The 20,979-nt window shown below is 44.4% G+C and overlaps 1 protein-coding gene across 2 annotated transcripts in view; it reads left to right on the forward strand.

The window, feature by feature from the left end:
* Positions 1–20,634, forward strand: part of pag1 (phosphoprotein membrane anchor with glycosphingolipid microdomains 1) — a 45,665-nt gene extending 25,031 nt beyond the window's left edge. The window contains exons 2-10 of one of the 2 annotated variants that reach the window (XM_025007243.2): positions 5,893–5,928; positions 7,105–7,297; positions 8,187–8,244; positions 10,987–11,083; positions 11,403–11,572; positions 12,197–12,628; positions 17,775–17,817; positions 18,449–18,508; positions 18,702–18,889. In XM_025007243.2, the coding sequence (XP_024863011.1) occupies positions 7,149–7,297; positions 8,187–8,244; positions 10,987–11,083; positions 11,403–11,572; positions 12,197–12,628; positions 17,775–17,817; positions 18,449–18,508; positions 18,702–18,745 (1,053 nt within the window). In that variant the 5' untranslated portion in view covers positions 5,893–5,928; positions 7,105–7,148 and the 3' untranslated portion in view covers positions 18,746–18,889. Of the gene's footprint in view, positions 1–5,892; positions 5,929–7,104; positions 7,298–8,186; positions 8,245–10,986; positions 11,084–11,402; positions 11,573–12,196; positions 12,629–17,774; positions 17,818–18,448; positions 18,509–18,701 lie in introns of both variants that reach the window. The other variant, XM_017424969.3, reaches the window with a different exon arrangement.
* Positions 20,635–20,979: the final 345 nt, after the last annotated feature.

Raw genomic sequence — 20,979 nt, forward strand, 5'->3', positions numbered from 1 at the left:
TTATTTTTATTTTTATTATTATTATTTTTTCCACACTTCCTGCTTTCATTTACATATTCAGATGTCACGCCTGCCTGCTTTATTTAATGTGCTGCGTAATGCTGCGACACACGGAAACTGAAGTCGGTTTTATTTTCGCACTTCGTTGCCAGCCGAGTGACGCCGCTGTCAAAAAAAGCGGGTCTGTTCAAGACGAGGACAGGATGGATTTATTTAGAGGTGGTGGTGGATGCTCAGATGTGTGAAATGTGGCTCACCTGACTGAACTACCGTTTCCTCGTTGCCTTTTGGGAGCTCTGTGTCCCAAATGCAGAAGGGGGCGTTATAGCGTGGGAGCTTGATAGCAAATGGGCGACGTTCTCAACACTGACGGACCTCTTCTGCTTTTCTAAGAGGGCGTGTGTGTGTGTGTGTGTGTGTGTGGAGTCTAACCAAAACAAAACGTATGGAAATGTATCATAGCAAGCCTGGGTTGACCCTGAGAGGAAGGTAATAGGAGAAGTAAAATGTGCCAGATTGAATATTTCTTTTCAAGGGAACTGATAGTTCCTCTGTCAGAATGTCTTTAGAGGTTTACTGACAAACACGCTGAGAAGTGACAGAGTTTAAAAAAAAAGTTTTACACTCAGAGTATGTGTTATGAATGACTCCCAGCTACTACCACAAATTTTAGCTCAATATCTGTAAAACCGACTGAATTCTGCCCATTTTTGTGTTCGTTAATGTCAGTTAGCTGTGGCGGCCATCTTCAAATGGGTTGGCTACAGAAGCCAATCATTTGTAGAGGCACATCCAATGATTATTTCATGAAAGTTTCATTAAAATCCGTCCAGTGGTTCAAGAGATATTTTGCTAACAGACAGACAGAGTTGACTCCAAATACATAATAGCAAAAATTTTAAACAGTTGTTGCACAACCTGTTTGTGCTCAGAATATGTGTTGAGGATCAGTGTCAGCTACTACCACAGCAAATCTTGGCTCAGTATCTGTAAAACTGGCTGAGATATAGCCCTTTTTATGAATGGTACACTGAGTTGGCTGTGGCAGCCATCTTGAATGGGGCTGGCTCCGAACGTTTATCGGTTGTAAACGTGCATTTAATGATTTCTTTTTGAGAGTTTCATTAATATTCATCCATTAATTCCAGAGATATTTTGGTAACAGACATGCACCGATCGGACACAAGCAAAACGACTATTACCTGCCTTCGCCTTCCAGCGGCGGGCCATAAATACCTGAGAACTCCCCCAGGAAATGACAAAAAACATTATTAGGTTATTAAAAAGTAAGCAGAGAGGGGGAAAGGACGCCTGGATGGATGCATTGTAGGTTCTGTTAAAGAAAAAAATCAATAACTGTGTCCAGCAAAAGACTTCAGTCAGAGCTAATGAAGACCCAGCAGCTCATCTGGTACATTGCTTATTTAATGTAAGTACAGATCCTCTGCTTCAGTGTTTAAGAAAAAAAAACAAACATCTTAACGTCCACAGACGTCAGGATCAGCCGTGTCCTTAAAAAGCAGGAAGCAGGAAATGGCTGCGTCCCCCGTGGGGCTGCGGGACATTCAACTCCAGGCGGGTTCAACAGACGAGCACACGTGCACCTGGGGGGTGGGGACGAGGACGAGGACAGCCTGTCAGGGACGATGAAGACGCCACGCTGGGTTCTAGAGCTGCACGAGAGGAACGTCCGATCGGAGCTTCTGGACTCCGTCTCGTCTCGTCATGATGCTCCCTCCGCGCGTTCTCGATTAGAAACACGGTTGCAGGATGTGTGCTGCGTTTTCCACGAGCGGGCTTCATAAAAGGAGGATTTGAGGAGTTTAAAAGCTGTTATCGCTCATATTTTCACAGGACATCCAGCTGTCTTTGTACTGGACACACATGTGATCGGAGTATGTGCTGGGAACGACTCTCAGCGACTACCACATCAAACTTTAGCTCAATATCTGTGAAACTAATGGAGTTGAAGAGCCCTTTAGTGCGGCGGCCATCTTGAATCAGGCTGTGTGGATGGACACGCAGAGAAAGTTTCAATATAACCTGTCAAATAATTCACGAGATGTTTTGCTAACAGACAAACAAGCAAATGCAGAAATGGGTTATTTCTGCACAGAATTCAGCTGTACACAGATTTGATTCACTGCCCTTGCTCCTGTGGCTAAAGAGTGAAGTGAAAATCTGTTAGCTTTAAGAATAAAAGCTAATTCGTTATGTTTCTGTCTCTGTTTCAGTCATTTAGGATCAGTAAAACGTCTCGTGTTCCTCCTCCGTGGGGGGATCCGTACACAGATCCACCGTAAATATCTGTAACCTGAGAGCTGGGAGGAACAACCTTCTTAAATTATGCAGTCTCAATATCGTCCCGTTTAGGGAGGAAAGATCAATTTCTCAGGCGAAGCCATTAACCCGTAGGCTGGCCGGCGTTGCCATGGCAACGCAGCAACGTCCCCACGACGGGAGCAAGCACCTGTTTTCACGCTCTCGTGAGCCGCACGGATAAGCCTGCAAACCGCCCCAGCGATGGGGACGTCGGAGCGAGCTGGGTGGCTGGCGTGCGCTTCGGTCTCGGCTGATCGGCGCCGCGCTCGGATTTGGTTCTTCGTTATCTTATGGTTAACGGGTTTCCTGATTAAACCGTCCCAGTCAGGGCAAGGCTCTTCCTGCACTGCAGCCTGAGGGGAGGAGTGTTTCACCAACCCTCCCCTGGGAAGTGTGTGTGTGTGTGTGTCACTATGACTACTGTGCGCCAGCCTTTCTGCTTTCCTTTCTCTGTTTCTGTTTTATTCTAGATCCTCTTTTAGTTTTCTTCTGGTTTCTCGTCTTCCTTACATCTGGTGGTTTCTGTAGATGGTTTGTTTTTACTCTTCCTCTCTCCCCCTCCCCCTACTCTCACCCTCGCTCTCTCTCACCCCCACCATCCAAATTGGCCCTCCGGTCAGGACACAAGATGGTCACTGTTGTGTTGGGCGTGTTTCAAATCTCGCATCATTTATTTCCTGCTCCTGCGACGACCAGCTGCCTCTCATAGGGACGATGGAAACCCAGGAGCTCCTGGGCTCGTGTGTTGACCACATTTCGATGCGGCGGTAGCTTAAAGTCGGGAAATCTAACCTTATTTTTCCAGGTTTGAGTTATTGATTCTGTTGTTTCCTGACGTGAGATAAATTTAATCTAAAACCCCCTCCATGAAAGGCGGCGGGCGATATGCATTCCTCCAAGGACTGCTGGGAAATCCCATGTTTAAAGATGGCTTCCTGCTTCGACACACCTGTTCTGAACTGATGACCTGCGTTTATTCTTCCGCAGAACAGAACTTCATTCCTCCAAATCAGGTTTGTCGGCGCAGGAAACGTGCAGGGCTGAGCATGACGCGCTGTAGGGTTGAGGAACATAAAGTGGTTGAGACGAATAAGTTTTCAAAAAACAGGAGAAGTGAAACATTAAGCAGCTGTTTTAATGGCGGCCATATTTTAAGTGGGAGGTATTTCTTTGCCCCCCCCTGAACTATTATTAGTAAGATCTCCAATAAAACCCAAACAGCTGTGATGTAGTTCAGCTGAAATGGCGTGCATTCGCAGTTTCAAGCTTCAGAGCGTTCGTAGAGCGTTCGGAGGCTTCTGGGGGCCGTGGCGAGTTGCGAGTTAAATCAACCGGCGTTGGATGTGGAGGGCCGCCGGGACCAGATCTTCGTCTCTGCGGAGAACCCGCAAAACTGCAGCGAAACGAGAACATCAGAGCGCGAGAAGGCTGCTGAACAGACATGAGTCCTGAGGGGTTTTCTCTCCTCTGGCTGTCGCTGCGGTCCTCCATCATGAAGTTTAATGTCGGTAGCAGAACCTAAGGGGTGGCCTCTGTGTACATTTCGGTCCTTTTGCATACGTTTCAATGTGTACGGCTTAATTCGTTTTCTGAAAAAATGCACTAAATTATTCATTCCTGGTGCAGAAAAACCAAAATCCTCCCTGTTTTTGAGGCAGGAGCTTCCTTCGCCTGCTCTTTTCTTTGGCTTACAGTGGCTGCAGTTCCCAAACACATGCTGTCCGGCTCTCCGCAGGGTCGGAAAAAGCTACCTGCCTTTAGAGCCGATGGTCTCAGACTGAATGCCTTGGCGTTTTGGCTCCAGTTTCTTGCGTAGAAGCTTGTGGTCAGACAGAGGTCGCGGTTAGTGCCAGGCATGTGCGAGAGTGTTCTTTGGAAGGGCGTATGGGTTGAATTTGGATAACTCAAAACACATTCCTTCGTAAATGGCTTTTCCAGTCGGTTATTTTCTTTCACGGCGTGAGACAGAAGACAGAAGCACAAGCTGTCGCGTTTCCAAAGCTTCGGTTTTCTTTCATCTGGGCTCGAAAGCCGTAAAGTGCCGCTGTAGGATGATACGTTCAGCTTTTTATGTCAGACACTTATACAGTTTTAAAGAGTAAAACGTGTCCTTGGATGACAGGTTTGCTTCACTTTAATTGTTCTGAGTCAGAAAATCATCCACGTCTACGATGCGGTGCATCTAAAAACAGATTTCACCCCCAAATCAGGTCCGAATCTTGATTTGGGCCGTCGTCAGAAGTTATAATAGAGTTCAGGCAGAACTGCGATCCATCCGCACCTTAAACGCAACACGTCAGAGGTTTTCGCAGTAAACTGGATATGAAGTTGCCCGGTTGCTTCAACTTCTCCTCCAGGGATGCAACTTGGACAGGAGGGCCATCTTTTGGTTTGGAGAGGCCTAAATGTTCATCTTTCAGACCCATTTTTTGCCGTCTCGTTTAACTTAAGGGATGTTTGTTTTATTCAGCGTTGACCAGATCTGTACAGTAGTTTAAGAACTTTTAAGTTCCGAGAGTCATTTTGTTTTCCTCGTTGGTTCTGTAGATCCAGCCGAGCACTTAAAAAGGCTTCTTGCTCATATTGTCTTAAAGGACTCAGCCGTGAACCCGAACAGTCGGAGTAAATGTTACGATGGCGAAGCTAAAAAGCAGGAGCAGAGCCCAGTAAACCCAGCAAGGTGCCTGAATTCACTCAACACACAACCTGCAGCGTAATCTTCCACCACAAGTTGCTTCTCAAACATCTCCATGTTTTTTTTTTTCTTTTTTCCTCTTAGACACCATAAATAGTGCTGATGGGTAGAAGGAAAATGTTGCCATGGTGACACAGCACCATGGCAGCTGGTAATTATTCTGGTTTTAGTGCCAGCAGACACACACACACATAGGAGCGGCACATAGTGACACCTGGACACAAGCCTTCCCTGACGAGGCGGGAGTGTGTCCGCCGTTTGTCACCGAAGCCATGGAAACATTTGGACCTCACGGAGACCCGTAGTTTATCAAACGTAACAGTTCATATCTAAACTAATATCACGAGTCTATCATGGGAATGACTATCAGCTACTACCACACCAATCTACAGCTCAATATCTTTACAATTTACTGAGCTATAGCCATTTTTGTGTATTGTAAATTCAGTTGGCTGTGGCAGCCATCTTGAATCGGGTTGACTCCAGAATCCAATCACTTTTCGGCGAACATCCAGTGATCGCTTCCTGAGAGTCTGGTTAAAATCCGTCTTCTGGTTCATGAGATATTTTGCTAACAGACAGACGCACGCGCACACAGTGATACATCTGAGCTGCGGGGTCCCCTGGTTGTTATCCTCTCACTTTCACGGGTCGACTGATCAATAAAGCAGACTTCGTTTCTGTCCCCTGTGTAAAACGCACTGTATCGTCTAAATATGGCTGAAGATGTGTGTGAGAGCTAAAGAGGTTGTTGTCCATTTGATATTGGTATCAGAAGCACTTACAATTCCCTTATTGCTCCCCCAGCACACACACACACTGAGGCAGTAATCCTTCCCTCCCTTACAATTTTTTTTCTGTCTGCTCTCTTCCAGGCAAGGCCGACCCGACCGATCATCCAGGGTGTCAAGGTAAGGTTCGCCTCTCCCCGGCCGCTCGCGGCGAAAGCAACGCGAATCGCGGCAAACGTGGACATGGTTTGAGCTCGAGTCAGGGCCTGGCAGGGGTTTAAGCTCATGGACACATCAGAGTAAAGAAGGAAAGCAAAAATGGGAAATGGAATACGTGTCGCCTGCCGCCTTTCATGCACACTTTTAGATGAATGTGTCGAGAAACGCCCGAGAAGCTTGGAAGCAACGTCTTGTGTGATCTCATGCAATATTGCAAGATGTCACCCTCGGAGTATGCGTCGTGACTCACTCTCAGCTACTACCACGTCAAACTTGAGCTCAATATCTGTAAATCTGACTGAGTTGGAGCCATTCTTATGTTGGCGAATGTTGAAGCGCTGCGGCGGTCGGCTCGAATTGGGTCGGCTCCAAAAGTAAATCGTTTATAGAAGTGCACGCAGGGATTATTACCTGAAAGTTTCGTTAAAATCCGTCCATTGGTTTGTGAGATATTTTGCTAACAGACACAGACAGAAACAGAATCATCATAATGAAAAAAAAGAGAAGACCCTCTGAACTGATCGGTGAACAAACCGTTTCTCCCTCTGCCCGCAACGTCGCAAAAGCGGTGCACAAGAAGCACGCAGCACCTTCTCCACGTTTATTTGTTTGACATTTCATGAGGCCTGGGATACCACACCACCTCGTCCCCGCCCCCGCCTCCATGGACGCCCCAAACTGCCCCCCCCCAGCCCGCCATAAATCATCTGTGATAAAACCAGGGGTCCCGCCGGTTCAGTGAAGCCCAACTTCAGCCGCCGATCGCAGGACGTGAGGAGGGTCCTGATGCTGCGAGCGGAGGTGGAGGCTGTGGCGCGAGGACCACTGCAGCAGACCGTCTGCACTGCGGGCTCGCGCTGCTCTGCCCCGCCACCTGCTGGCCGTGTCGGCTTACGGCACACAGCTGAAACAGCGCTCAGATTAAAAAACACAAACCAGCAAATGAGAAGTGAATTCTTCCCGTTTCTCAGTTTGTGCTCTTCAGCTTGTAATTCACGACGCACAAACCTTTTTATTTCCTGGAGCTTTCGGAGAGACATTTTGTGAGAAGGTTATGAGCAGTTAACATCTTACCTGTTGCAGATAGGAGCATCATTGAAATGGCACATCTGAACGTGTGTTTGTGTGTTTTCTCAGCTGGTACCTGTCCGATGTCCCCTCCCCACACACTGTGATGCGTCATGGCTCCGGCGCTGGGTGGAGATTGGGGGTCGGGGGCGGCGGCGTTATGGCTGCAGACTGAGCAGCTGGTCCCGGTCGTCTCCGTCAGCGTATGTGTTGGTTTACTGCTGGTGTCTGCGCTGCTGATGCTGTGTGCCAGCTGCAAGGGGTGAGCACCGTCTCACACACACACACACACACACACAAGTATGAGCTGGTTTTAAAGGAAACTTTATTTTGATGATGTCTTTTCATACAAAAACCTAAAATAAATCAAATGCAGCTCAAAGTGCCTGACAAGGACTGAACACTTCACACAGAAATACATAAAAGAACAAAGAATTCGCTGCATGTTTTAATTTAAAATGAATTAAATACATCTAGCAATACCTATGTCTCCTCCAGTCAGATCTTTTGCTTTTTTTATGACATTCATTTGAATTCTTTCTGTTCAACTATTCCACAGATTCTTTCCCTTTCACAGAAAAAGTCAGCATTGTTCAACACTGGCCTTCAAAACCAGCTTTCTGAGCTCGGTGTGAACAAAAGTCTGCGCACTGTAATTGGTTTTAAACATATTTTTTAGACTTACAAGATAAAGAAACGTTTGTATACAATAAAACATCCTGACTCTGACTGTATACCTCTGCAACTTCAGTGAAAAGAGAAGAAAAAAGCAAATATTTTTTTGTAATCAGGCATATAAATGCTGATAGATTTTCTTTAAAAGCTGATTAATTCAAAGCACCTTCCTTTCAAGAATAACTTTAATTTTTAATATCTTGTCTAATGATTCCTAAACATTTGAACTGAGGATGTTGAGCGTTGTCGTCTTACATGAAGACGATTAAAGACATATTTTTGTAAAAACCCACAGAGAGTGGCGCCTTTTATACCTGAAGGATAAAGCCCTGGTACACCTGGACAGCCACGGTCACATTAGAAACTTTTAAAAACTTGATTTGGCTGTAAGATTCAATGTGCTGGACCTAAAGTAATGACTCTGATCCTGTGTCATTGTCTGTCTTCTAACCTTGTTTTTTGCTCGTCTCTTCCAGGCAGAAAAAGGCAGCAAATATATGCCCTGTTGGAGACCAAGAAAACCTTGTCAATGGAGTAAGTAGGTCACAAAAAACTAACATCAGATTGATGCAACTCCAGGTGCATGCCAGAGAGTTTGCAGATCTCCTGATGCAGGAATGGTTCAGGTCTTTTGAAGCGTTCTGTGGAAACGATCGACTCATCTATTAGCTGCTGTAGGAGGCTCTTTGAACGACCTCGGTTTGAAGAAATACTCTCATTTTGACTAAATTTGGCTATCTAACAGCTGCTCCGAGTGGGGCCAAGACCAAAGTGGATTCTTTCTGTTTTAAAGATGTTTTAGGATGGCAGCAATCCACTTTGGTCTTGGCACCACTCAGACTAGCCCTGAGCTCATCAATCTGGTCTGAATTAAACTTTAAACAATCGCATTTTGAGGAATTAAAGAGTTGTCTACTAGCGGTGGAACAGCATGTCTACATTTTCTAAGGTCTAAGGTCATGCATGGCAATGTGGGACTTGTCATCTGATAAATTCCTATAAAATAAAATAAAAAATATATAATTTACTGTCTTTTGTTAACTAATCTGAAGTATAAAGAGTAATCCAAAGGCCATGTGTCAAACAGAACCAGAAAAGTATTTCTTATGAAAGTATTAGTTGTATTAGTTGTTTACTTCAATAATTTGACTTAGATTTCATTAAAAAAAACAAACAGCAGAGTTAAATAACATCTATGATGAGCCGTGATATCAGGGATGTTAAATAAATATACCAATGAGCTGCTGAAACGCTGATTACATGGTACAACTGCCTGCCATACAGCACCTCTCATCACCTCAAACTTCAGCAGATTTGAATGAAACAGGGATGTTTTTAAATGTTATACTAAGCCAAACATGCTTTGTTTGATGTAGGGCGTTTAGTTTTTAGTGTTTCCTTTCTGTTGTTTCTGTTAGTAAAAACACTGTTCAGTAAAAAGAGCAGCGACCACCCCTGACTGCTGTCCGTACCCATCCAAAACGTCTGTAACGAACGCATGTATTGTTACAGCCCTGCTCTTCGCAACAGGTAAGATATTAACTGTCCGTAACCTTCCCACGGAACCCCCGCTCCCTGGGATCGGACCTGTAACTTCGAGTCGCTGCATAAATGGATTAGGATTCAGCTCAGTTAGTCGGAGAAGATTATTCCATGTTTATAGATTCGACCTCGGACCTCTTCACTCATAACGACACCCTGTAAACGAACACTGCGTCCTTCTGAGCACAATGTCAGGGCAAAGACGGCCATTACCAGCCGCCGTAATATCCACGCTTCGGTACCCAGACGGTGTTTACATCTGACGAGCGCCCGCCGTGCACTCAGGTCTCCCATTGTGTTGCTCAGCGCGGCTGAGTGTGTGTGTGTGTGCGCACGCGAACGTCCAGCACAGCCTTTTTTTTTTCTTTTGCGTTTGATTGGTGTCTTCGCCGTCACCTTGTGCTTCAGCGTAATTCGGTGCCTTGCCAGGTTGTTACAAGAGGTGCCCATTTGTATGACGGACCGTGTCACAGCCTGACGGGGTAAATGGGGGTCTTTGTCTGCGAGCATGAACAGATGAGCTCTTCCTCTCACCGCCTAGGAACTCTCTCCTTCACCTCTTCCTCTTAAAACTCTCTCTGCGTCGAACAAAAGTGCCTTTTAATCAGATCAGAATCGGTGAACACGAATAGTAACAAAAGCATATTTCCCAAATAAAGTCGACGTTTATAATGAACATCAGTCAGTCAAGTTTGAGGAATTTGACCAAGATTAATAAAGACAAAGCTGTTTGCCACCTTATAATGAGATTTATGTGTTTTATCCAAATAAAACTAAACAATAAGACAGTGGCATAAAAAACCCCCAACATATTGGGGACATAAAATAGTTAAAAGATTACATCATTGACACTGACAGCTGTGAGATTTATGACCACTAGGTGGGGCTGTGGAGCTTCCTAAACCTAATCTTTGTCTCATACTGCAGGAAAACTGGTATAAACAAAGAAACATCCTTGGCAATGTTCACTTTTTGACGCGTTTTCACATTTTCCAAACTTTGCAGTTTTGTCAAAGACAATTTGTGCATGCTGTGTGTTAATTAATGTACTTTTCCCTCAATCATCCGTTTGTTATTTGGCGTTAAGAGCAGAGCCGATCAGCTTTTGTACAGATGTTTAATTATCGATGTTTACGTGCTGCTGCAGAGGGTTGGGGGTCCGTAGAGGACAGCAGGGTAAAAGAAGGGGGTCAATTCTTATGCATACACGCTAAGAATAATTTTGCTAATCCTCTGTGGTTTTAATGAATGCATATATGACCCCACTAATAAGATTATTTTACTCTTCTCAGTTAAATTTAGCTTCTTTTATTGTTTTATTGCTTAGTTGAATTTAGATTCTGGGCATAAAATGAAATGTTTGTGACAGTTTTTGTCTATTTTATTATTTTTCTTTGAGTTTATTCTCAGAGAAACTGTCTTGGTGAATAATTAAAAACCAATTTAATTAGGCATGAATAATATTAAGATAATGAACTAAATCAGCGGTGTGACTCTAATAGATTAGATTAGAGAAACCAACTAAAAGGGAGCAGGGAAGCGTGAAACACTGAATCAAATATGAGCGATTTTTTTCCAAATAATTCCGGTCCGCAGAGCGGAGGCTTCCCGGTGGCGGGGAGGTGTGAAAGTCATCCGTTTTGTGCGAGCTGACGGCTGCAGATTGATTTCTGCCCGGCGCCGAGGCGAACTCCCTTCGAGCTGCGACAAACATCTTGTCCCTTTGTTGTGCAGGTGTCGGAGAGGGAGACGATCAGCCAATCAGCGGAGAGCCCAGTGACTGACGCGGCCGTCAGCACCTCTCACAATGGTCCTCTCACCAGCGGTACAAGTAAGCCGAGACTTCCAGGTTCAGCTTAGCAACGTCTTTGTTGTCCACGATTTTCCTTTTGGAAGTCGCTTCTGCTGCTTAATGAGAAACATGAGAGCAACATTTGCACTGCAGCTGCTGTTATGCATCATATTTGCTTTCATCTTTTATTCATTATAAACTTCAGCTGTTGTTTTGTTGCTGGTGTGTTTATAATGACGTACAAAGGCTTCAAAGCAGCTCTAATTTCTTTACATTTTGCTTCGAAGCTGTCTGACTGTCTTGTACCTGCGTAGCTGAAAACCACACGTCTGAAGTCCCTCCTGTCTTCATCCCTCAGTCCTCTCAGATACTCAGGACACCAGCCCTCAGTTGTCCGATGAGATGCCCTTCAGCCAATCAGAGCTCAGGTCCTCCAAGTATCATCAGGACCGCGAGCTTCCCAGCATCCCTCCCGGCTCTGCCCTTATCGAGGACAGACCCACAGCCTCAGGGGACAACACTTACGAGGTCAGAATTTGAAGCCTCCTCACAACAGCAGACATGATGGTTTTACTCAGACTGAACGTCAGGGATTTTAATTTTTTATTTATTTTAAGTCAGTTTCACTCAATAAGTGATTTACTTATTAGAAGCTTATGAACGTAGCACAAAAAGTAAATAAATTTGTGTTTGGTTGATTATTTCTTTGTTGTAACAATGCTTCTTGGCAGTAAATCTTGCACAGTTGGAAAGCCTGTTTATTTCTCCTGAAATGGCGCCACATTTATTAGGAAAATAAATATGTGGGTTGAGCAACAGAGTTGAGTATGAGGGCTGCACCCAAGGAAAACTTGCCAAATCTTCTCTGTTGACACCAAACAGCTTATTCTGCTATTGCCTCTGGTTTGGTGTTGTTTATTGGATTGGATGATTGAAGTCTGAAGAAACGAGACATATTGGCATTTTACAGTTTATTCATTGGACAGCCAGGGGCCTCAGTAGCATGTGGAAGAACCATACACAGCCACAAAGAAATAACTGACCAAACACAGATTTCCTTATTTTTTATGCTGCGTTTAGAAAGAATAAACTGGTAAATTAGTTGAGAGAATAACAGTTTTCTCAAACCGGGTGTATTTCTCTGATACCCAGATGGTGAAGGACATTGCGACGGCGTCGCGTGACGTCAGCGTCGAGGACTCTCTGTACGAGACTGTCAAGGAGCTGAAAGAAGCCCCCTCGCCATCTCCCCTCCCCAACGGTACCGTCCAGCCGAGCCCCGACGAGCCTCAGCCCCTCGTCCTCCTCAACGGCCACGTCAGCCCCTCCACCCCTGAGCAGGGGCCGCTGTGTGAGGGGGTGGAGTACGCCTCCGTCGACCTGAATAAGAAGAGCCGTCACAGCGCCGACATGGAGGCCAGACGGCACTCGGGTAACGCTGCCACCGACCCCCCCTCACACAAACATCTGGAGGAACCAGAGGAGGACTTGCCCCCACCGGTACCAGAGAAGGTTCTGGATGAGAACGACAACCAGCCGGTGGTGATGAACGGCCAGATGGGGGCCGGGCTGCACAACGGAGAGGTGAGGGATGTGTGTTATCCGTCTCTCACCTGTAGATTTTAGTTTAAAAGATTTTTTTTAGACTCAAACACCCTCCAAACACACAAAACTAGGCTTTTTATGTAGCTGATTTGATGAAAAAAAAAGATCACAAAGAATAAAGAAACGGAAAGATGCGTCTGCCTTTCACAATTATCATCTGCAGTTCTTCTTTAGGGAGAGAAGCAGACCGAGAGGAGAAAGTTGGTGGTGTAGGAGGGAGGGGAAGGGAGAAGAATGAAAATGGGAGCCGACGTGAGAGAAGCAGGGGATGGTAATAGATGAAATGGAGATGGCGACGGTGAAATGTCACGAAGTCGACTCAAAAAAAATTTTTTTAAATGGGGAAAAAAGGCACCGGGGAGTCTGAGTCGAGAGTTGGTGCTGGGAGGTGGGGAGATGTATTAAAAGAAGAAAGCTAGCGGCGTGGAGTGATGAGAGGGAAACATGGTGAAGATTGAAGAAGAGAGGGAGGAAGAGGAGGAAGAGGAGGAGCTGCTCTCAGCTGCCTCTGACACACTGACTGTCAGAGTTCAGAAAGATTCATCTTGGTTAACACACGTCACAACAAAGCTACTGAAAAGAAACATCTCAACTTATGATTTTTATTTTTATTTACTGAATAAACAACAGAAAATAGAAAAGTTTTTATTTCCCTGAAGTAATTCACAGTTGCTGCCACTTTGCACGCCAAAGTGTGATCTGTTGTTGCTCAGAATGTGTTTGGAATGACTTTCAGCTACTGCCACACCGAGTTTTAGCTCCTCGTCTGTAAAATGGACTGACTTGTAGGCTAAAGCTGATTAGCTGTGGCGGCCATCTTGAATCAGGTTGACTCCAAAGGTTAATCAGTTGTAGATGTTCATCCAGTAATTACTTTCTGAGAGTTTCATGAAAATCCCTTCATGAGATAATTTGCTAAAACACAAACATGTTTATTTAGACCTCCCACGTTTGGAAGTTGTTGCGTGATTTTAACATTTAGGCCGATTTTCTTTTTGATTTTACCTCAAAAATAAAACAAATTAGACTCTTTGTTGCTCCTCTGCTCTGTGAGCTTTGCTCCTGCGGTGCGAGTAAAGTATGTTTCCACACCGCAACTGTTGCTTCATCTAACAATGATCTTATCTGCGCCAGTCGTGACATCTTAAACTGCTCCCTACCTTCTTCCTCTTCTGTGTTGGGGGCATTTCTCTCTCCTCTCCGGTCTTACAGTCAGTTAGTTGCTCTTTCGTTCAGCGCACAAACAGAGCCTCACATGATCCCTCCCTCCTCACTTGTGATAAGCCTTCATCTCATCTCTAAACTCTGCATGAACGCACACACACACACACACACATTCTGTATCTCACCCACTGATAACATATGTGACTGGAGAAATTGCATTTTCTGTGAGAAATGAAAACAGTGTGAATGCTGAAATTTGCTGAAGAAGCTGAAAATGAGGTAAGGCTGAAGCAGAAGACTAGCTAAAGGTAACAAAACAGCTACTAGAAGCTAAAAGTAACAAAAGACTAGCTAAAAGCTAAAAGTAGCAAAACATTACCTAAAACATAAAACTACCAAAAGGCTGACTGAAAGCTAAAAGAAGCAGAACACTAGCTAGAAGCTGAAAAGAGCAAAACACTAGCTAAAAGTAGCAAACTCTAGCTAAAAATAGTAAAACACAAGCTGAATGCTTAATATTACAAAACAGCAACTAGAAGCTACAAGCTGCAACACACTGGCTAAAAGCCTAAAGTACAGAAAACACTAAAACAAAACTACCGAAAGACAGACTAAAAATTAAATGTAGCAGCATAACACTAGCTAAAAGTAGCAGAATGGTAGCTGAAAACTAAAAGTAGCATAAGAAGACAAAACTAAAGTACACTAAAGCAGGTTTCAAATGGTTTTGAAGAAACTGAAGTGATCTGAATGTATTTCTAAGATGAAAGTATTTGCATAAAAGTTACAAAAATCAAAAGTCGCAGCAGCCACCTCCTGAATGAGCTGAATCCTTTAACTTATGAATGACTAAAAATAGCACAAGGCATGTCAAAGTTGTTGGATTGCAAACAATTGTGCGTAAAAACAAAATACAGGGAAACAGTCGGGTGAAATCAGCCTGCACACATTTCTGCTTCCCAGACGCCCCGAGGCGCAGGTTTAATGTCTCCAGCCCTCTGTGGGTTCCACCTGCCGATGACCAGGAGCTGACCGCCATTTGTCTTGCAGGACCAAGTGTTTGTGTGCCAGTCAGTTCACCCAGCGTCATGATGGATGATGGAGGCTATAGAAAATCTTTATCTGTCTCTGCCTTTTGTGTACAGACACAAAGACACGCAGATCATCTGCGGGAACATCGAGGTATCTGTGTGTAAATGTCTAAAGCTGCTCTCGCACACAAAGGAAGGCTTTCTTATAGCATTTATTTTATTTTTTTTAGATATTCACCAGGTTTAATTCTCACTCCACGCTGGAATGAACACATTGTGTCATTTTAAGCACCGTTTTTTTTTTTTTTCTGAGCTGCCGTGAAGCCGAGCAGGTATTGAACGGCAATAAACAGCGGCAGCGCTTGTTTGCAGTCGCCGGTGGGCTTTTTAACGCGCTGCAGGAAATGAGTTTGACCCGACTGCTGGGTTATTCCTCAGGGATGCGGTCCAGGTAAACAACAATATTCAGCACGTCAGCTGTGTTTGGAACCCATTGTTTCCCATGATATACAATCTGACACAGGCGTTCAGCTCTCGTAGTTTGCGTTACATCAGATTTTTGTGTCTTCCAGTGATCGCATACGCCCAAAGTGATTTATGCGCGTCAACATCTCTGTGACTGACACCTGAGCCGTCCATCTTCAGAGGTGGCTCTAATCAGCTTACCGTACAGTCATTCCTGCATGTCCCGCACGGTATTAAATCCTTCTACGTGCACCGACACACACCCCCTTAATCCCCCTCTCCCACGGAAACGTCCCGCTGGAGGACGTCAGCATATTAATCTCTCAGGTGTGAAGTCTTGATTTGTATTGACAGAAAACAAACACCTGTCTGCGCACTCTTCTGAGAAATAAAGCTTTTATAACTGATTTAGTGCCTGGATTAACCGAATGGAACGTAAACAGCAAAGCAACTTTTGTTAAGATGGCCGCCACAGCTAAGAAAAAACACAATATCTCAGCCGATTTTACAGATACTGAGCTGAAACTCAGTGTGGTAGTAGCTGACTCACCCTCAACTCATACTTTATACTTTAACCAGTAATTATCTCGCGATATCTCAAGAAGCTGAGCGTAAAACAGTTTGACGAGAACAGCCATACTTCCCTCCCTTCTCAGCACGAGACGGTTTAGTTTAAAACTCTGACATGAAGGGCAGCGGGTGATATGCATTCCTCGAAGGGATGCCAGGCCTTTACTTCGTTTAAAGCCTTGAGGATAAAGAAGACGAACGTTGTGATTGGTCTGAGGAACCCTGCATCCGTGTTTTTTGTACAAATATTCCTCAGGGGCCCGTTTCTGCCTAATTGGTCGGCTAATTAAAGCTGCCTCGTTGACTGTATGCCGGATCTATAAAAGTAATCATGTCTCCAAACACACCTTATCCGTAAAGTATTGATTTTTGGCGCTCGAGGAACGCGCTGCACGCGGGGACGCTAAGACGTACAGCCGCGGCAGACAGTTTAATGGATGTGCGCAAGGTGTTCACCCTGAACACAAGGCGGCAGCTTCGACAGACACGTGTCCTTAACGTGGACCGCAGCGAAGCCAGTCTGTCCCTGCAACAAGGAAATGAGAAAACAACCTCATCCCTCTCCAGATGATGGAAACTGTTTAGCGAGTGTGGATATTGAGATTCCTGTTAGACTCCTGAAGTGTTTTTGTGCTGCTGTCAGATGCGTTTTGTTGATTAATGGCTCCCTCATTGATCATAAGGCGGAGTGGACGGAGTCTGTGCAGAAACGCATCCCACTCTCTGTCACTCCCCATCGACTCTGGCTCGATAATATTTGAAATGAATGGGTGGTTATATAGAACATTAGCTCCAAATGTATGGCAGCAGATGCAGGACGTGTTCCTCTCCCGCCGCTGGGAGAAGCTCAGAATTTCACTATCGACCGCTCACCGAGCGTTCCTCTCTTTGCATTCAGAGAGATCTTTCGCTGGCGCGTGTTTTTTTGAGAACTAGTCGATAGTTTGGTGGCATGTTTTATTAATTCGGTTCAATAAGAACTCCAACATTGCGCTAATTGCATTCCTTCAAAGTAGTTTGGGGCATCTTTGTAACGTTAGCCGTCTGGTATTAATCGATTACAAGAGCAGTTTCATACTACAACCTGTCCACGTTTTGTGACTTACAGCCGCAAGCCTCAAAGTCTCTTATGTGGATTTGATATGATCGAGTAATACAAAGTAGCACACAGTTGCGAAGTGGAAGGAAACTGACGCATGGTTTACAAATAAAAAGGTTAAAAGTGCGGCATACATTTGTAATCGCCTCCCCTGAGTCAGTACGTTGTAAAACCACTCATGTCTTCTGGAGCGTGCCTCTGCCAGCTTTGCACATCTAGAGACGGAGGTTTTTGCCCATTCTTCTTTGCGAAATAGTTCGAGTTCAGTCCTATCGGACGGAGGGCGTCTGTGAACAGCGATTTCCAAGTCCTGCCTCTGATTCTCAGTTTGATTCAGGTCTGGGCTTTGACTGGACCATTCCAACACGTGAACATGCTTTGAGCTAGCCCGTTCCGTTGTAGCTCCGGCTGTGTGTTTCAGGTCGTTGTCCTGCTGGAAGGTGAACCTCCGCCCCTGTATTTAGCTTCATCCATGTTCCCAGCAGCTCTGACCAGCCTCCCTGTCTCTGCTGGAGGAAAGCGTCCCTGCAGCATGATGCTGCCACCACCGTGTTCCACCACACACTTCATTTTGCATTTAGCCCAAAAAGTCCCATTTTGGACTCATTCTGAGCAGAACATATTCCACATATTTGCTGTGTCCCCTACATTGCTTGGGGCAAACTGAAAGTGGGACTTCTTATGGCTTTATTCCTGCCACTCCTCCATAAAGAACAGATGTGTGGAGTAAACAACTAATAGTTTTCTTGTGGACAAATTCTCCCTCCTGAGCTGTGAATCTTTGCATCTCCTCCAGAGTTACCACGAGCCTGTCAGTTTAGGTGGACGGCCATGTCTCGGTAGGTTTGCATTTGTTTCATACTCTTTCAAACTTTAAATGATTGATTGAACAGTGCTCTGAGATGTTCAAAACTTTATTCGTTTACAACCCAACCCTGCTTTGAACTTCTCAACAACTTTATCCCCGACCTGTCTGCTGTAATCCTTGGTCTTCATGATGCTGTTAGATCACTGTTGTTCTGTAACAAACCTCTGAGGTCTTTACAGCACAGCTGGATTTACACAAAAATTAAATTGCATGCAGTCATTTACTGATTAGGTGACGTCTGATGGCAGTAGGCTGCTCTGGGTTTTAGTTCTGGTTATCAGGGTTAAGGCACACTTTTCAGATTTTTACTTAGAAAAGTTTTAAATAACCTTGTAACACTTTCCATCCACTTCATAGACATGCACTACTTTGTATCACATCACATTCCAGTAAAATACTGTGAGGTTTGGAGTTGTAACATAGGAAAATTCCACAGGGTATGAATACTTCTTTCAAGGCACTGTATGATTGTTAGCAGCAGGAAGTCACAAAAATCTTTCAAATTTAAATCTGCTGTGAATTTATCTTGTTTAACAGTCTGTGGTGAGAGGGGTTTAAAAGCTCTGGCTCTTCTTTTCATGTGTTTTTCTTCTTTCTTTCAGTTACACTCTCCTTTGTCTCCTGCACCGGACTTCAACAACCACTTTCTGTCGGACAATGGCGTAAGTGTGTGTGTGTGTGTTTGTGTGTAACTCCCTTATTCCCCAAACTGCCTTTTCTAGTCCTAAAACAGCAGCACTTTTTCCACCTAACCCTCCAAGTACCAGGAAGATGAACAAAAAATGAAAACAAAATGTTGAAACTGGATTTTTTTAAAAAGTAAACGGTTTGTTTTGTCTGTGGTGGCTCCTTCAGGCGGACCTGTACTCTGTGGTCAACAAGACAAGCTGCCGTGTTAACGACGCTAACGACGAAGACAAAGAGCACGACTACAGCAGCATCGCCGAGATCAAAGGCCTGGTCCCGGCCTCGTCTTCCAGCGACCTCTACGCCACGGTCCGAGATCTCCAAGAGCCCCAGCCGGGTGACGACGCCTTCTTGGACGGCACAGATCCCGGCTACGAATCTATCCGGATCCCAAAGACTAGCAGCTCGGACGACGATCACAGGGGGGAGGCAGAGGGGGTGGACGTTCCCAAGGCGGAGCCTGACTACGAAAGTGTGGCAGAGCTGGGTCTCGGTCGGGACATATCCCGCCTTTGAGTCGTTCCCACTCTCACTCATGCATCCTACAAAAAAAAACCCCATCATTGTAGTGCTGAAAAGCAGCTGTCAAACATGCAAAGGTGCTTGACTTGGGGACAAAAAGGAAAAAAACTGCTCCTCACAGCTTCAGTCATGATGAGCGCACATCCTCATCACAGCTTGGGTACGGTTTGTCATATCTTTAATTTATGAACCGGGGTAATCGGTACTGTTAGGCCTTAAAAAAACCCTGATTGTGAAAAACAAACAAACAAATGAAGTAAAACATATCCAATCACAACACATATGCAGCTCTGTAAATGTCAGCAGAAGACCCCCTCGATGCCTGTTTAAAAATAGAAGATATCAACACTTTAGTGCCATATGTTCATGTATAATTTATGCACTTACTGTATTATGTGAAGGTATTGCTATTTGTACGCCCCTCTCTGCAGTAGCTAGTCTTCCTAGCTTCAGGTGACTCGTTGTCAGCTCTTATTGAGGTATTTCTGGGCTGTTCTTTGTCAGGTTCGCAACACCTCCAATGTGTATTCCCGCTACGTGTTCCTGCGGAAAGCTCTTGACCCGAAAAAGGGGGAAAAAAAAAAAACAGAAGCCAATTGTTGGCCAAACAAAACAATATTAAAGAGCTCGTGGCGTCAGACGGAGCTAAATAGACACTCATGAGCTCCGCGTTTGACAGGAAAACAGTAGGATAAGTTTTCCGCACATTTGGAAAGCATTTCTGGAAGTTTAACAGTCCCTACCAACTTCTTTGTGTGTGTGTGTGTGTGTGTGTGTGTGTGTGTGAAAAAATCATAATGTATTTATTTGAGAAAGTTTATTACTATTGTGTAATTGTGACATTTTACCGAGTATGTCTGTTGGACAGAAGTAAATAGGATTTTATAGAAGTTTTGAGCATTTTTATTAAAGATACTAAATGAGAGTTAGATGTGAGGCTGATGCCAGTTTTGGTACGCGTTCTTGTCAATGTTTAAAGATTTATGAAAAACTCCAAAAATGTCAAATATGTATGAGTAAAAAGGACACAACATGCTTGTATTATTGTATTTTTACCTGCCATGTATTGTGTTTGTTGTTTTTTTTGGTACACCAATGCTCCAGTTGGGTTTTATGCACATTTGTTACATCTATGGTACACCATTTATAGCCAAATTATCACCGTTTAGTTACATTTATGTAAACTTTGAACAACAACAACAAAAAAAAGAAACTACGTATCTGTTTGTAACCTGTATCGACAACATGCCAACTGAGGTCTGTATATATTTAGAGCATCGTTTTAACCAGCTGTCACTCGCAGGAAACGTCATGTAATCTTGTACGTGTTTGCTCAGTGTCCAGGGTATTTTAATTTTATGAGTTTAAAAGCACAGATGAATGTCTGATTTGTTTCCAGGACGCCTTGTTCTCCTGAATCCATTGTAACCCCAGAGTTGTAACCAATCAAACGTCGGCCACATGGTACTGTTTTGTTTTGTTTTAATGGTACATGGTTTTTAAGGAGATTGTGGTACTTTTAATCAAAAGAAAAAAAAAACTAAATAGTGACTCAGTTCTGCTGATTGATGTTTAATTTGAGAAGAATATAAGCTACGCTTTTTCTGCTCTACATGCTTCGTAGCCACTTCTCCCTTTAAAGAAAAACCTGCAGCTTTTCACCTCAAACTATTACGTTTTTAAAGTAATTCCACTCTTACATTTTGGTTCATTTAAAAATATTGACGCCTTTCAGTTTAGGCAAACGCCAACCGCCTCCTCTGACTGGTAGTTGATCCGTAAATGGCCGGCATTTAAGACGCCGCGACGTCTCTTACGGTGAAGGACTTTAAACGGGGTCCGCTCCCGGTGTTTTATGTATGCAGATGAGTGATATAGAAGCTCTTGTGAAAATGTACTTGCTTCTGCAAACAGGTCATTATGT

Source organism: Kryptolebias marmoratus, linkage group LG5 (assembly GCF_001649575.2).
Source record: "Kryptolebias marmoratus isolate JLee-2015 linkage group LG5, ASM164957v2, whole genome shotgun sequence".
NCBI classification, from domain to species: Eukaryota; Metazoa; Chordata; class Actinopteri; order Cyprinodontiformes; family Rivulidae; genus Kryptolebias; species Kryptolebias marmoratus.